The sequence below is a fragment of the Mustela nivalis genome (genome assembly GCF_964662115.1).
Source record: "Mustela nivalis genome assembly, chromosome: 9".
Taxonomy (NCBI): Eukaryota; Metazoa; Chordata; class Mammalia; order Carnivora; family Mustelidae; genus Mustela; species Mustela nivalis.
This window is the reverse complement of record NC_139028.1, coordinates 27438921-27455590: the sequence shown is the minus strand read 5'-3', so window position 1 is coordinate 27455590 and position 16670 is coordinate 27438921. Positions and strand designations below refer to the sequence as shown.

Here is a 16670-nt window from a genome sequence, read left to right as displayed (position 1 = left end):
GCAGTGAGGGAAAGCTGGACATAGGACAGGATGTAGGCCTGTGCTCCAATTCTGCCAATTCTGCTCCAATTCTGGGGTCTCCTCCAAGACTCAGTTTCTCTGCCCAGACAAGGAGTGCCGAGACAGGGAGTGGGGAGGTGGCTGTGGTTTCCATGGAGACTCCTACCTCAGCAAGCCTGATCAAGGTGCCAAAGAAGGATCTCAGACAAAAGAAGGGCTAGGAAGGGTAAGAATCTCTGAAGGGGTCAGAAAGGGTCTTCTGCCTGGGCTCATGCTCTGGAACACCAAAGTAGTGATGTCCATTTGCCAACTCAGGTTATTAAAATGCCTCCCTCTTCTTCCGGGGCCACTCTCTGTTTACAGATCACTCCAGATCTGATCCTTTCCCATGAGGTGCCCACCCAAGCCCTGCTCTTTTCCCCGGGACCTGACAGTTTCAGAAACAGCGGGGAAAAGGAAGGAAGAAGGGAGTGAGGCTAGGATGATTCCAGTATTGGGGCTGGAGGAGGGAGGAGCATTTCCTTACCTGAGGGCAGCGGCCTCTCCCCTTGTTTGCTCTGAGATAGCCAGTCTCGCGGCTGCCCTGCACGAGGAGGCTGCCCTTTGGGTGCTGCCTTCCCTCACCCAGACCCAGACGCCCAGACCGACCCCCAGACAGCTGGACTCGGTCATGGCCTGGCTTCCGGGGCCCATCCTCTGCGGGGCCCTGCTGGGCTTCGTCTGCCTGGGCGGTGAGGAGGCAGGGGGCGGGGGTGGGGCTGGGGGTGGGAGGTTGGGGGGTGCTGAGCTGGGGGCAGAGGCCTGGCCTCCCGGCTGCGGGTGGCGAGCCGGCTCAGTCCCGCGGGGCGGGCCAGGGGTGCTGTCGTCGGGATGGGGAGAGGGCGTCGAAGGCCGGGCGGGCGGGTGAAAGACACAGTCACGAAAACCTGCAGGCAAGTCCGGCCTCCCCGGCAGGGTTAACCACCACCGGACTATTGTTTTCTTTTCCCTGACAAACACACCCTCATACCTGGCCCAGTCTCGGTCCTTTTACCCACAAAAACCCTGCCTAGATGGGTGCTCCTCCCTCCGGAAACCTCCAGTTTCGAGAAGGGAGTGATTGAGGGCCGGGAGCTGAGCTCGGGAGGAGGGAGGGAGGCCCCCCTACCCAACCCTGGGCCTTGGAAGCCGCATGTTGGGCCGGACCCCCACACCCCCCCGGGATTTGGGGCCGGGCCTCCACTCCACCCCAGCCCCGGGCCTGGCTCCGCTCTAGCGCTTCTCCCGCCGGCCTCCTGTCCCTCTTCGTCCCGCAGGCCCCGGGCTAGCCGTGGAGGTGAAGGTCCCCGCCGAACCCCTGAGCACCCCCGCGGGCAAGACCGCAGAGCTGATCTGCAGCTACAGCACGTCGGTGGGAGACAACTTCGCCCTGGAGTGGAGCTTTGTGCAAGCTGGGAAGCCTATCTCTGAGTCCCATCCCGTGAGCTGAGAGTGGTGGCGCTGGAGTGGGGGTGGCTGGGAGAGGCTGGAACAGAGGGCCCACCCAGGATGAGGGTGCTGGTCAGAGAGGTTGGGTTTGGGGATCAGCAAACCCAGGATGCTTGGATGAAAAAAATGAGTGGTCTCTTTCTAGATGTTCTTAGGACCACAGTCTGCATGACTCCAAATCCCATATATGACTCTGTATATCCAACCTCTCTCACTCTCTCCCCTAACTCCTACAAGCAACTCTCCTATCCCTGTTTCGGTTAATAAGCCCACTGACACTCAGCTTTGGTGATTGTTAGTAAGATCAAATGATGTCCCTTCCAGGAATGTTTGCATTAATCCACTCCCCCGGCCCCCGAATCCCTGCAAATTGAGACCCATGCTTAGCTGAAAGCAGTAAAACTAGTTCATTTAGCACTTGGGGAGGGATGGTATTTGGGAACAGATAGATCTTGCTTGTTCTGGCTTCAGAGCATTAGCTTCCCTGTCTGGTATAAAAAGAGGGGCCCCTAATACCTTCTTATACCTGCTTTCGAAAAAGGACTGTAGAGTTGACACCAGGCAGAAAAAAACCACGTTTGTGTGTCTTCTGCTTCTCCCCAGATTCTGTACTTCACCAATGGCCATCTGTATCCAACTGGTTCTAAGGCAAAGAGGGCCAGCCTACTTCAGAACCCCCCCACAGGAGGGGTAGCCACCCTGAAACTGACTGATGTCGACCCCTCAGACACCGGAACCTACCTCTGCCAAGTTAACAACCCTCCAGATTTCTACACCAATGGGTTGGGGCTAATCAACCTTACTGTGCTTGGTAAGGCAGGCTGGGGACCCAGCAGCCACCCGTGTACCCTGAAAGATTGCACTGGTCCGGCTAAGTCCTCCCTGCCCCCCAAGCCCCCGATTCTACCCCAAGCACACACTGCACTGGGGACCCCAAGGGGAAATACCTCCTTCCCAAAGTCCTCCATCCTCCACAAAGATGGAGGAAGAAGACTCCTCCCTCAGTTCTTAGTCACAAAAGATTCAAGAGAAAGTCTTTCTCATATATAGATCTGAGTTATGCCCCCCAATAACCCTATCTTTGGGGGGACATCCCTTTTGTAGCTCAGATTCTGTCTCTCCTTAGGTCAGTGGCAGAGAAAGGGAGTGACCATGAAAGGAAAAAGGGCCCCTGTTACTAGGCACCAACCTTCTGTGCAGAGTTTCCAGCTCACTCCAACCCAGAACCTGCTCAGAGATGAGCAGACAGGAACTATTAAAGAGTCTGGGGATATCTAGATGGAAAAGTGAGAACTTAGGAGGTGTGTTACAACTGCTTTCAAGTATCTGAAGGCTTGTCCTATGGAGGAGAGATTTTTCATTTCTCTTTGTGAGCAGAAATTGGGACCAAATGGGTAGATATTACATTAACACAGATTCTTGCTCAACATGAGGAAGAATTTTCTAACAATCAGAATTTCCAGTAGTGGCAATCATTTCCTGGGGAAATGTGGAATGTGGACAGAAGTGGACTACTATTTGGTGGGAGTGCCAGAGCAGGAAATCTAGCACTTAATGGGGAGGCAGGGCAGAGCTAAAAGATGGCTAAGGTACTTTCTTTGATTTTTGCAGTGCCCCCTAGTAGTCCGTTGTGCAGTAAGAGTGGTCAGACCTCTGTGGGGGGCTCTGCTGCACTGAAATGCAGCTCTTCCCAGGGAGCCCCCCGGCCAGTGTACAACTGGGTACACCTTGGATCTTCCCCTACACCTTCTCCTGGCAGCATGGTGCAAGGTAAGGGCCTGGGGCACCGGGCAAGAGGGGACTGAGGTCCTGGGCAAATCTGATCTCTAAACTCCATGTCCCCTCATTTCTCAGTTCTGTGCCTGTGGGTCCGAGACAGAGGGCTGTACCTTTCCCTCTTCTTTTCTGGTGTCTGTATTGTTCCCTCCTATCTGTCTTCCTGCCATCTGTAGCTCTGTGCTCCTGGAAGCATTTCTCGTTACATGCACTCCTGGGATGTTGGAAGACAGTGGAAGGTGAGGGGGGTCTTTTATGATTCCCACTTTTGAGGATTTCTTAAGGGTCATGGATCACTTCCAAGCTTCCCAGAGAGGAAGCTGAGGCAGAGTAGTGAGGACTGGCTTGAATCATTTAGTCAGTGTCTTGGGAGGAACCAGAGAAAGAGTAAGAGCCTTGGCTTCTCAGCCTTCTCATGCTTGTTCCAGTGCCCTGTCCCTTACCCCAGCCCTAGCGCACTCCTTTATCAATACAGAGAGCCCCCCCCCCCATCATCTGGTGTGTGTTCTGCCTTCTAAAGGGAGGGTAAGCAGCTTAGTGAAACATTTGGGGGAGCTTTGGGCCACCCCAGAAGATACTGTTTCTAGCAATCAAGCCTTCCCTCCATCCCAGTCAGGAACCTGCCATCAGCCAGTAAGCATCTCACTCCGATTCCGGGAATGTGCCTTCTCCCTCTCCCCTGAAAAGGCAGCTTTGCAGGGTGGAAAGAACACAGAAGTGGCAGTGGCTTTGGCACTTCCTTTCTGGGTCACCTCAAATGATTACTTTCCTTCTCAGAGCCACCGTCCCCCCTAATAAAGGAGATTAGTCCCTTCCTGACAGGATTGTGGTAAGGATGAAATGAAATATACTTTCATCATAGTAGGCGCTCCCTGTGAGTTGAATGAATGATGGAACCCTTCCTCTTTACCCTCCAGATGAGGTGTCTGGCCAGCTCATTCTCACCAATCTCTCCCTGACCAATTCTGGAACCTACCGCTGTGTGGCCACCAACCAGATGGGCAGTGCGTCCTGTGAGCTGACCCTCTCTGTGACTGGTAGGGGATGCTGGGCAGAGGTCTGGCTGGCAGGCCCAGGCTGGGAAGGCTGCATGAGACATCTGAGCAGGGGCAAGGAAGGTCTGCTCCTCTGAGTTCCTTGTGTCCCCTTTAGACCCATCCAAAGGCCGAATGGCTGGGGCTGTGATTGGGGTGCTCCTGGGTGTGCTGTTCCTGTCAGTCGCTGTGTTCTGCCTGATAAAGTTCCAGAAAGAGAGGAGGAAGAAACCCAAGGAGACATATGGGGGTAGTGACATTCGGTGAGCAGGAGGGTTGGGCGGGGGAGGGGTGTCACAGAAAAGGGGAAAAGGAGAAAAGGGCTTGGGTTATGAGTAGGTGACTTCAGCCCTCAAACTCTGACATCTTTCAGGTTGTTTGGGGGTAAGGAGTGCTGCTCAGCTCTGGGATTTGGTGGTGGGGGTGGCAGGTACAGCAAGTGCACTTGCGTGTGAGCAAGGCACAGGGTGGAGGACTTGGTTCATGGCTTCCCTCACCCTCCTTATACTTAAAAGAATTTTCAGTTTTTAAGACCTTTTCGTATACATATACAAGAGTTGCGTTTGTCCTGAGACTTTCAACTGAGTTTAGTTCTGTGTCGGAAAAGCTGCCTTGGTCACCCACGTGAGCGGTCAGTCGTGGGGTCCAGAAGAGGGCTCAGAGCAATATTTCACCATGTGTGGTATTCAGATTATCTGGACAAAAAACACCAGGGGCTTCTTAAACATTCAGATTCTGGCTACTTCCTATATCCCTCCTGAAGCAGTGTGTGTGTGTGTGTGTGTGTGTGTTCCCGCGCACACGTGATGGGGCATGGAGTCTTCATTTCAACCCAAATTCCACAGATGATTGTCATGCACAGTAAAAATCTCAAGTCTTTAGGATAGAGAATTGGTGGGGGTCCCTTGAGGGATACCCCCAGCCTTCACTAAAAAATTTTCTTCTATCAGGGAGGATGCCACTGCGCCTGGGATTTCTGAGCAAACATCCGTGAGAGCTGATTCTAGCAAAGGGCTCCTGGAGAGGCCCCCCTCTGCCAACAGTGTGACGACCACCAAGTCCAAGCTCCCTATGGTTGTCTGATCACCCCCTCATCCTTGCGGAGGAGTATCAAGAATTAAAGCCTTTGGGCACCATATTGTCTCGCTCTTCTTTCTGCCGGCATAGCAAATTCCTCTAGGCGGCACAAAGAATATCACCAGTAGAAGAAGGAATGGGCTTGGAGTCCTAGAGGAGGTGCTGTAGGTGGGAAGTCTGGTTGGCTCCAAGAAAGCAGGTTTTTAACAAGGTCCTCTTCCCCTATTCTCCCCCTCCTCGCCTCAAATTTCAAGTGAAATTTGCTCAAGCTTCAGGTGATGGCCTTGTGCACCCAAACTCCCTTCCCTCCGGCACCCTCTGAATACTTGGACATTCCTCTTTATTGTTCACATTCCAACCCAGCACGGTCACATGCACACACGGAGATAAAAATCCTTCGGGCCACAGCCCCAGGAGCCCGGCGGGGGCGGGGCTAGAGGGGCGGGGGCGGGGCCGCGGCAGACTCCTCCTACCGAGCCTCCCAGGCGATTGGCGTTTGCATAAACAACAGGAGAGCTGGAGAGGGGAAGCAGATTACAGGCAGGCGTGGGCTCGGGTGCGAAATAGGTACTTGGTACTTTCCCTCACGATCGGAACAGGAGGTATTTAACACCATAAAAACCCTCTTTCCCTCTCTCCTCACCCCAGAGCCAAAGTTCTGGGGCTAGGCTGGGGCGCGAACAGCACGGACACGCAGAGCGCCCCCTTTATCTGAGTACAGAACGAAAGGACTTTTCTTTCTTTCTTTCTTTTTTTTTTTTTTTTTAAGTGTACTTGGGCGACGCTTAGGGCGCCCTCCGCAGTGCGCGCAGGGAAGTGCACGGAGGCTGCGGAGGCAGAGCTGCATGCGGGGTGCGGTCAGAGGTGGGCGAGAAGCAAAAGAAGGAAGATATGAGAGCGCGGCGTTTGGGGCTAGGGTGGGAAGGAAGGGCGAATAGGGACCATATTAGACTGGAGGGCTAACTAAAAGGGCACGGACTTAGCGACTCCTCGACGGAGCCTGCCTGGGAGAGGGGGTCTCTGGGGACGCAGGGAGGGCTCCTGAAGCTGGCAGGCTGGTGGGAAGGAGAGGATCACAAACACTGCAGGGAAGTCTCGTCACTGCGAAGGGGACGCGGCATCCATCTCTCCTCGGCAACTGAGGACAGAGAAGGTCTGAGCACCTGCCCTCCCCACGACTTCCTCTCCCCCTTCCTTCTCCCTTCCTGAACCAGGACACCGGGGCGGCGAGCGCCAGGGGGCCCTGGTCACCCAGAACCCCCACGCGAGCCACTGAGCCAAAACAAGCCCGCGGCCAGTGCGTGTGTGCGCCGCACTGTGTTTATAGCCTCAGGCCGAGTTTGTGCAGCCAAACGCGGGTGGCTGCGTTTCTGTGTTGGTCCAGGTGTGTCCCTGTCGCAGCCTCAGGCGTCCTGATGTATCAGAAAACCCGCAGGCTGGGAGGGGGTGAGGGCGGACAGAGGGAAGGGTGAGGGATTTGGTCCTTTCCTCTCCCCGCCAACCTCAGGCCTCCCACCCGCTTCCGAGTCGTATTCATTACCTTTGAAAATGCTCAGTTCTTCGTCCAGGGCGGGGCAGAAGGGAGGAAGGAGAGAGAGGAACAGGTGAGCTCTCGGGACCCGCAGCGCCCTCAGCCTCCTCCCGGCCACCCACCCCAGGTCTCGGATGTGAGTCCCCCACCCTTAGCTTTCTCTCCACCCCGCAGCCCGCCCGGAGTCTTCGGGTTCCTTCGTGGGGGAACCGGGGCCGCTCTCAGCAGGCCCCAGGCTTGGGAAGGGGGGAACCTGCCGCCCGCCGCTCCCTGCCCGCCTCACCTGGTCTAGTCTCCGCTGGGGCCGCCGCCCGCGCCTCCCCGGGCGCCCCCAGCTCCGCCCGTTCCCCCGTGGCCCGAGCCCTTCCGGCCGCGCTCTCCACTCTTTATCTTCTTCCGCGCCATGTGGCCCCGGAAACTCGCCTGGATTTTGGCAGCGGCTGCGTTGGCGCCAGGATCGTCCAGCGGGATGTCTAGGATGTCGTCGTCCGGCTTGGAGCACGCGCTCTCCTGGGGGCGGGGCAGGGAGGTACTCGTGGGGTGACTGGGCTGAGACCCCGCGAGGGTGAGATAGGAGTAGAGCCGTGACGGGCCCGGGATGAGGGGGAGCCCCCTCGCGCGAGTGGGAAGCGCAGAGAGGGGAGCTGCGGGTGTGGAGAAATAGCTGAGCAAGGGCCGTGCACGCTGCTCTGTGTGTGTGTGTGTCCCTTCTGGAGAGAGGCAAGCAAAAAGTTAGGGTCAGGGTCAGGTGAACAGCTGGGTTTCCAACTCGGGAAAGAGTCGTGCACGGTGGAATGGGGTACAAGACAGCCAAATAGCCCTAAGTGAGGGAAGGGTCCATCACCATCCGCTGAGCTGGAGAGCAGCAGAGCTGATGGAGGATGGGCTGGGAGGAGCAAAGTAAACAGCGGCAGGGACTCCTGGACGTGGCTGCTCCTCCCACGTCCTTAGAGGGTGCCTCCAGCTCAGAAGGGCCCCTTCTGAGTCCAGGATTCCCTGGGACAGGGTGTAGAAGGATCAGGCCAGTCCCTTCCCTAGCTAAGATCACATCAGGGCTCAAAGCTGGAATTAGGGTGAAGGTGGGGCTAACCCCTGGTAAGTCAGCCTCCCTCCACCTAGGGCTAGAGGCCCGGAGACTGCTTTGCCAGTGATTCTTCCTTTTCCAGTGCTCCCCTGGAGGTACTCAAACAGCAGAGAGGAGGTGGTCTGGAAGAAGCTACAGAGAAAAGGCTTCACTCCAAAAAAGGACAAAGGAAAGATAAGGAGGAGCAAGAAGCCCTTGGTGTTGTGTGCTCCAGAAGAAAGGCGTTATGACAATAGCTATCCATTAAGTACTTCTCTTGTTCCAGGCACAGTAACACAATGTTTTACAGACATTATTTTATTTAGTCCCGGCAAAGCTATGACGCACCTTTTATTGTCATCCTAGCTAATAAAACTGATGATTCAAGTGTTCATAAACCTTGCATGAAGTCGTACAGATAGTTACTAATGGACCTAAGATTCTGACCCTTGCATGTCAGAGTCCAGAGTATATCTTCAACCCCTATTCGGTAGGATAAGCAAAGGCAGTCAAGAAAATGAGCCAAACTCTTCCTCGTGTTACCTAATGCTTTCTTGTCTTAGCTCCTTCACTTGCAATCAAAATCATCGAATAAACAGCATGATATACATCCACTGTCTGGCACAATCTAGTTGCTCAATAAATGGTAGCGATTATGATGATTCTTTTAATCAATAAGTTGATATGAAATAGTTGTTTCTGTTGGCCAAAAAAAACCCCAAAATTCAATTTCATATGGATCAGCCTATAATAATCATATCCACCCCCAGTCTTCAGGTTTCTGTCTCCCACAGCCTACCCTAGCTGAGACAAGCAAAGGTTAGGGACTTGATGGTATTGATTTTAGAGGTAAGGCTCTGGAATGGAGAGGGCCTCAGTCTCTGAGCCCCTTTCTTGCTTAATATTATGCAAAGCACTAATGTGGGTTGGGATGTAGATGGTTACTATGGAGTTAAAAAGGCATTTCTCTTTTGATCTGACCCTCTGGTTTCTGGGCATTGTCTTTAGCACCCCCCCCCACCCCCACCCAAGGACTTCTACTGCTTTAAAAATCATACTTCACAATGCTGAACTTCACAGTTCTGCCATTTGTGCTCAAGATCCCACAACTGATTTAAATGCAGTTAAGCAGAGTTATTAAGAGCCAATATGGTTGTAGACAGGATTAGCATTCTTTTTGTCTTCTGCAGGTCTAGCTCTCTCTCTTTCTCTCTCTCTCTCTGACCTCTTATTCTCCATCTGTAATCAGAAACAACTCTTTTGAGTTCCCTGATTCTCAGAGCTCACGTCTCTCTTGGAATATCCTTAGGGAACAGTGATTTAAAACCAACCAATCAACCCATCCCTGACCCACTTATCCTTGGCCAGCAGCTAGGGAGGAAGGGGTCTCTTCCCCAACCATGCTGTGGCCAACCTGCTGTCTCTACCCACCTCAGCCAGATCCAGAATGGAAACCTGGAACAACAGGCAGAGCTACCCAACACACAGCTCCTCCCCCAGAGCCGCTCCTTCTCCCTCCAGCTTAATTCTCAGGGCAGAGCTGCTAAGTGGCCTGTCCACAGGCAGAGCCAGAGAGAGAATAAATGGAATCCAGGAAGGGCCTTCCAAAGCCTGAGAGCTCCGTATGAACCAGAGGTGAGAATGTGCTCTAGAGGGTCAAACAGGAACCATGACTTCTGGTCCCAAGTGGGCATACCACTTCACCTCCGGGGGAGGGGGGGTCTCAGCTTCTTCAGCTGCAACTGGAACTTGGCCTAGAGGGATAAATCCTTTAGGTCCCCAATCCTAAAGGCCTTAAGAATTATCCCTGCCTGGGTGCCTGCATGGCTCATGGCTCGGTCAGTTAAGCATCTGCCTTTGGCTTAGGTCATGATCCTGGAGTCCCAGGACTGAGACCTGCATAGGGCTCATTGCTCAGTGGGGAGTCTGCTTCTCCCTCTGCTCCTCATTTCATTCTTGCATTATCTCTCTCTCTCAAATAAATAAATAAATAAAGAAAATCTTTTAAGAAAATTATCCCTGCCTATTGCTTACTATAAGCTAGGCCCTATGCTTTGCATACATTACCTCACTTAATCCCCACTTCAGAGATCAAAAACAGCCTCAGAGACATTTTGTAACTTAACCAAGGCCACAGAGCTAACTAATTGGGATGGGATTCTGAAGCCTCAGGGCAAGTAATTATTTCTAGGAGTTCAGCTAGACCAAGTCAACCAGACTCAGTAAAAGAAAGGAGTGGGATCCAAAAAAATGTCTCTTTGCTTTTCATATTAGGTGAGTGGAGGGAAGTCATATATATGTGACTGTGTAAATCAGCAACTGGTACATTTGAATCAGCAGCTCTGCGTCTTAAAAAAAAACAACAAAAAACAAAAAACTGTTTTCTTCTCATTTCTGTTTGAGCCTCCTTACCAAGGGACAAGAAGGAAATAAGGCAGGATTAAGTGTTTACCATACACCAGGTGAGATGGTCAGCAAGGAGAGCCTCAGAATGAAAGATAAAGAGGGCTCTGCTTTGGGATAACTGGCTGGCTCATGCAAGAGGGGGTTGACATTGAGGGGGTTGGGCATAGAGCTTACTTTAAAAAAAAAAAAAAAAAAAAAGACAGTCTTGCCTCTAGACCCCAGATGCACTCTGTTCTCTGCGTGTCCCAGGTCCCTTCCAGCTCTCAGTCCACCTCCACAGAATGGGGATGGGGTAGGAAGAGGCTCAGTCCCAGCCTTGTACCAGCTCTCTGCCCCGGCCATCTGCCCCTGCACCTCTTCTCTTTTTTCTTATCTCCCCCACCCCACACAATCTGACCATGGTGCTATCTCTTGCTTAGTCTTTTAGCCCTGCAGATCTGGGACAGGGTCTCACAGGGTTGTTTTGATGATTAAATATAAAGTCAGACACATGGTAAACAATCACAAATTGACCAATATTATTGATGTTAATGAATCAAAATCATAATAACAACCACAATGATTCACCTCTAAGTTCTTTCTGCCTCTTGGTACCCAGACATAGGGAAGTTTCACCTCTTATAAACTGGGTTATTCTTTCCTTCCAAACCCCACTTTTTTTTTTTAAGATTTTATTTATTTATTTGACAGAGAGAGATCACAAGTAGGCAGAGAGGCAGACAGAGAGGGAGGGGGAAGCAGGCTCCCTGCTGAGCAAAGATCCCAGGATCCTGAGATCATGAACTAAGCCAAAGGCAGAGGCTTAACCCACTGAGCCACCCAGGCGCCCCCTCACTTTTTTTTTTTCTTTTGTAAGCCATAAAGTGGAGGGTGGGGAGCAGGTAAAGTCATAACCTCTGGTATCTTTAGCTGGGTTGACTGAATGACAAAGAATGCAAGGACTTTGGAGTAGCCTTTCTCCATATGTAGGGTCTAAAAATAAATAGTAATTAAAATTAAAAATAAACACATTTGATATATGTATGATCACTGTACTCCTCTAGTGTGCAAGGAGCCAGGTCCTGGGCCAGGCGCTCTCATACCCAAGTCACCTTAACAGCAACCTACTTTGGCATCAGGCACTCGCAGCATCCAGGTCTCCGTGTGGGCGCTGACAAATTGCAGACACTTCCTTGCCTCGCCAGCAGGGCTCTCTCGCGGTCACTTCACCCAGCCCCCTCCGGGGCTAGAAGGCGTTGGGGGACGGGCCAAGCCCTCCCCAGAACCACACTGACTAGGCTCTCTGCTGCCCATCATCAGTCCTAAGCTAACCAATATGAACTGACTGTCCCCCCAACCTCCGGCCTTGCGCTGTACCGTGCACGAGGGTCACGGAGATCATCCTGTCTGCCCACCCACGGTGGCGGCAGTGGGATGGGGAATGGATGAAGGCGAAAGCTAGAGGAAAGGAGACCGAAAGGAGTCGCCGCAGCTTCGCTACAGTTTACAGCGTCTCTCTGGGGGAAGTTCCTCTCCTCGTCTAACCTGAAGCTTCGCAGCTGCGGAGCCCTGCAGTCCCCGGTCCAACCTGGACTGCCTAGCGGATGGGCGTCCAGACGCCCCCGCGAGTTAGGGAGCATTTTTCCTAGGGCTTCCAAGTCAGGCTGGTACCTTCCACCACCCACCACCCACGTCTCAGCAGGCACCCCTTATTGCTCCTCGGTCTTCAGCACCCTCAAATGCACTTCCATCCCTTACTCTCCCTCCAGGGGGTTCTTGGGAGCCCCTTGCCCCAGATCAAGCTGAGTGCCGGTCCCCCCGGCCCTCTAACTTACGGTGCAGCAGTCCATGCTGGTGTTGGGGGTCCTTGGCTGGGGTACAGGCTGGCGCAGGGCGGGGGTGGGGTCTGTGTGGTGCTGGGTGGGGACTCTGGGGCCTTGGGGTGCCCGCTGACCAGCGCCGAAGCAGCAGCTCTGCTCTCGGGTCCTCTCTCCCGCGCTCCGCTCGGCTCGCGAATGTAACCTGAGCCCTTCGGTGGAGAAGCCAATCAGGAGAAGCCTCGGGCAGGGCGGGCGGGGATTCTGCAGGGAGGACCACGCCCCCTCCCTGCTCCCTCCGCCTCGCTCCCGCTCCTGCCCCAACCCCTCCGCCTACACACTTCCATCCATTCCTCCTACACACCCCAGCCTCCCAAATTCAACCCCCTTGTTTGCTGAGGCGGCAGACTGCCAGGCAGATGTACGCCGCCGCAGGCAGAAGGAGGCCCCGACATCCCGGGCACAAACACACTCACATCTGGGCACAACACGCCTCCCACCCATATGTGGAAAACCACGCACCCCTCACCCATCTCCCCACATTTCCACAACTTAGAGTCCCAAATATGGCTCCCTCTAACTCCTTCCCCCCCTCACCCCCGCCAGTCCTCAAAGAAAAGCCCCCTAAGAGGTGCGTTTAAGAAGTCCCATCCTCGCTCTGCTAGGGAATCAAGAAAGCTGTCAGTACAGAACCTGAGGGTGAGTACACATTAAACACAAAAGCTCACAAGCCCCACATATGCATAGGTGGCCCTGCCCGGCTGGCTAAACCGCGCACTGCTACATCCAGACTCTACAGATACGACCTAAAAAAAATAACTGTATAGATCTTGTACACACGCTGTGCAGATAAATGCAGACGGTGCGCCGCCTACACAGGTGGGTAATCACCCTACCTGCTATGTCCCCATTACCTATTATCTAACTATCTATCTACCATCTATCTAATGTATGTATTTATGCATAGATACTAACTTGGGAGAGATACCCTTCCTTCCCACTCCGCAGACCAGAATCTCCCTAATGTCTTTTTAAAAATTAATTTATTTTAGAAATAGAGAGAGGCAAAGAGAGAGAGAGAGAGAGCAAGGGTGGGGAGGAGCAGAAGGAGAGGGACAAGCTAAGGGGGGGGGGACCCGATGTGGGGCTGATCCCATCACCCCGAGTTCATGACCTGAGCCAAAACTAAGAGTCCCTTGCTCAACCTGCTGAGCCACGCAGGCAACCCTCCCTAACCTTGATCCATTGCTTCAAAATAAAACATAAAACTGGCCACTCTCACCTTGTCCCTGGGAAGAAGAAAAATACCTGAAACCCTAAGTATTGGGAAATACGAAAAAATCGTTGTCTTTTGGGGTCCATGGTGGAGGAAGGATGTGGGCTTTGTGAGAGGCTGGAAAAGGGAGATATGGGACAGGCATGGTGGAGCAGCAGCATCTGTGGTGACCAGGGCCCCCCAGCCTGTCAGGGTGTAAGAGCTGGCTGCATGCTGTGTTAAGTGGATAGGGTAGGCCACATCTGAGGAAAACAGAGTCTCTGTCAGCTAAGGTCCCAGAAGAGGGAAGGCTACTCCGGCAGGCTGAGCAAGGAGGAGCAGAGCAGAAACAGAGCAAGGAGGGGTCCTGTGGCTCTGCTTGGGACAGGGGATCCTGAAAGAGCACTGCAGTGAAGCCACAGCCCCTGGCCAGTCACAGCATGGCTGTTGCATGCTTCCTTCCTACCTGACTGGGCTACAGGCTTTGCTTGGCAAAGGGAAAATGAGTGGGAGGGAAATTCTGGTGGCCACTCATGGTGGGAACAGGGTTAGTCAGCTTGGTCCCCCAAATTGGGCTGGATGCTGGCTGGGATTCCAGGGCTTGGGGTATCGGGGTGTCTCTCCCAGCATGTTTGGGACCCACCCACCCTTGTAACTGAAAATCTGTTCCCCAATCTGTCTCTGGCACACGTTCTATCCCCCCCACCTCCACCAAATGGCAGGATGTCCTGGGAACTCAGCCCCTTGCCTAAATGAGGGGCACATCTGGGGCCTTAGCTTATGCCAGTTCCTGTTGGACTTCAAATCTAGAATCCAGAGGCGAAAAAGAAGGAGGAAATTGGGGACAGAATGGATATCAGGCCTGGACTCTGCTTTTCTCTTCCCAAATTAGAGCTGAGGAATTCGGGATTTAGCGAGTTTGCAGTAAAGTCTCCCAAGTTGCTAGGCAACATCCCTCTGCAGGCTGCGCTGCCTCTGGGCCCTTCTTCCTGCTGGTCAGAGCTGAAGGGGGGGGTTCTCTTTACAACATGCACCCCTAAACTCCCACACAGGCAGCACAGCCCTTCCCTCTTCCTAAAAGCCGCCCTTGTGTGGGGTGAGGGCGTCCCTGAACACTGGCGGGCCCATGGGAGAGCAGAATGGCAACTGTCAGTTCTATCCTCAAAACAAGCATTTCAGCAACAGCCCACTTGAGGCGCCCACGCAGAACTGGCCACTGAGCTTGCCGTGGGGGATGGGCAGTCTCCAAGGTAAGGAAAAGGTAGACAGAGAGGAAGGCAGAGACGGGAATCAGAAGACAGACACAACTCAAATAATCCAGAGGAAGAAGCAGCTACATGTACAGCCTCATTTAAATGACACACGCGCGGACCCAGAGGCACAGAAACAAGCCCTGCTCACATAACCACAGAGACACAAACTGTGGGCCCGTTGCCACCCACTGATATCCAAAGATATGCATGACAGTGGACCCCTTTTCCATCATGTATCAAGGGCATGCTTGAGGCTTTCTTGGTGAGGACCTCCTCTTTTGGACTAGGTGCTGAGGGTTCGCCAGCAAGTTGGGCTGGGTGGAATTCTGAGCCCCTGCTCAAATAGATGAGCAAGGAGAAGGGACAGGAGCTGTGTGGAATGTCTGGGTCTGGTTGCTTTAAGGAGCAGGCTGCCTCACTCTGCAAAGCTCAGGAGCTTGGCAGAGGAGTACCAGATGACACTCCCCTTGAGGGACTAGACTATCTGCCTGGCTGAGGACCTGGGTGCCAAGGTCATCTTTTGGAGGGTCACCTTTAACCAGCTGGACTTGAGCCCTGTAGCTGTCCACCGTGCTTCTTCGAATTTCATAAACTCTGCGGCCCCCACAGTTACTGAAGGAGAGGAACTGGCAGCCTGGAAAGGAGGTGAACTCTGGAGGGCCAGGTTAGAGAGGGAACCTGGGCATGTAGGGGAGGGGGGCTGCATCCATCAGGGAGCATGGCAGGGGAGGGGTACAAAGTCAAAGCCAAGGCCAGCAGAGGAAGAGATTTGAGACAAAAGAAAAGATAAGGGATGGATTAGTGGGAAGATTCTGGGGTCCAATACGGTTCCATCTGGGGACAGATGGTGGGGGATTTGGAGAGAGTTGGTCCTCGTAAGCAGAGAGAAAAGCCAAGGCACATGGCAAGCTATTTGCCAATACTTGCGGCTTCCCTTCCTTGGAGTGGGCATTTTCTGAACATAACATCCCAGCTCAAGCCCACAGAGGCACTCCAAGATAAGATGGGGGTGGAAAGTCGGAGGCCGATGCCTCTGGTGGAGCTGATCTGGGGGTTTCTTAGGTCAGGATTTCACCCATTTGAATGGAGGGGGTGGGGGTAGCAGGAAATTCAGTTTTCTCTGCAAATATTTCAGCTTTTGCTGTAGTAGTATTTTTAGCAACTTGGTTGGCAGAGGAGGAGCCCGGGTACATTTTTAAAGGGGCCTCTGCCAGACTGGAGGCCTCCTCCCACCGTTACCCCACCCATCCTAAAGGAGGGGAGAAGAAAGCACCATGGATGGCTCAAGGAGTGCATTCAAATCGGGGTTGCTGGGCATTCGCTGACCCTTGAGTGCTCCTCACCTAGAGTTGGTAGCAATCATCAGCAGTATCACTATCATAAGTAGCATTACCCAGAAAAGAAAATACTTCTTAAAACTTCTGTTGTGTGTGGGGGACTCCTAGGGACACAACAGAGAGGGTTTAAGATACTTGGAAAGACAGCGGAAAGATCCAGCACTCCTGAGGGTCCTGTGTTGTGTTCACCACATCAGCTCCGCGCTTCCATTTCATTCTTACAACAAACTTGTGACTTCAGCCGTATGTTTCCTATTTACAGAGGGAGGAGCAAAAAGGCTGAAGAACTTGCCCAAGTTTATATCGTCATTCAAGGGAAAGCTCTAGATCAAAACTCAGAGCAGAATAATAATATTATTCTATATTGGAATAGAGCTTTCCAAAGTGCTACCAAATTCACTATTTAATTTGGTGCTCATGAGAACTGCACGGGAAAGTATTGGTATTTTTAACCCCTTTTCCTGAGGACAAAGTAAGGCCTAGAGAGGCTAAATGACTTATCTGGAATTAGCCCTCAGGTGAATTGCAGAACGAGGGCTAAAATCAGGAGTTCTAACTTTGAATTCTGTGTTTGGACCTCTAAGCTGCTCTGTGCAACACCTAGACCTTGCAGTGGGCTCCTGGGAGTGGGCGCTATAGTGGTTAGCAAATCAGACATAGTCTCTTCTCTCTTGG

The 16670-nt window shown here is 52.9% G+C and overlaps 2 protein-coding genes across 2 annotated transcripts; one reads left to right on the top strand and one right to left on the bottom strand.

The window, feature by feature from the left end:
* The first annotated feature begins 521 nt into the window (after positions 1-521).
* VSIG2 (V-set and immunoglobulin domain containing 2) lies at positions 522-5413 on the top strand. The gene is made up of 7 exons (XM_082682637.1): positions 522-731; positions 1296-1459; positions 2071-2278; positions 3079-3237; positions 4161-4280; positions 4396-4540; positions 5228-5413. Exons 1-7 carry the CDS (start codon positions 671-673, stop codon positions 5358-5360), a joined length of 990 nt encoding a protein of 329 aa, XP_082538763.1. The 5' UTR covers positions 522-670; the 3' UTR covers positions 5361-5413.
* Positions 5414-6086: 673 nt separating this feature from the next.
* Positions 6087-12340, bottom strand: NRGN (neurogranin). The gene is made up of 4 exons (XM_082682638.1): positions 12169-12340; positions 7169-7395; positions 6895-6912; positions 6087-6492 (listed from the first exon to the last, which is right to left on the bottom strand). Exons 1-2 carry the CDS (start codon positions 12181-12183, stop codon positions 7174-7176), a joined length of 237 nt encoding a protein of 78 aa, XP_082538764.1. The 5' UTR covers positions 12184-12340; the 3' UTR covers positions 6087-6492; positions 6895-6912; positions 7169-7173.
* Between the last annotated feature and the right edge of the window lie 4330 nt (positions 12341-16670).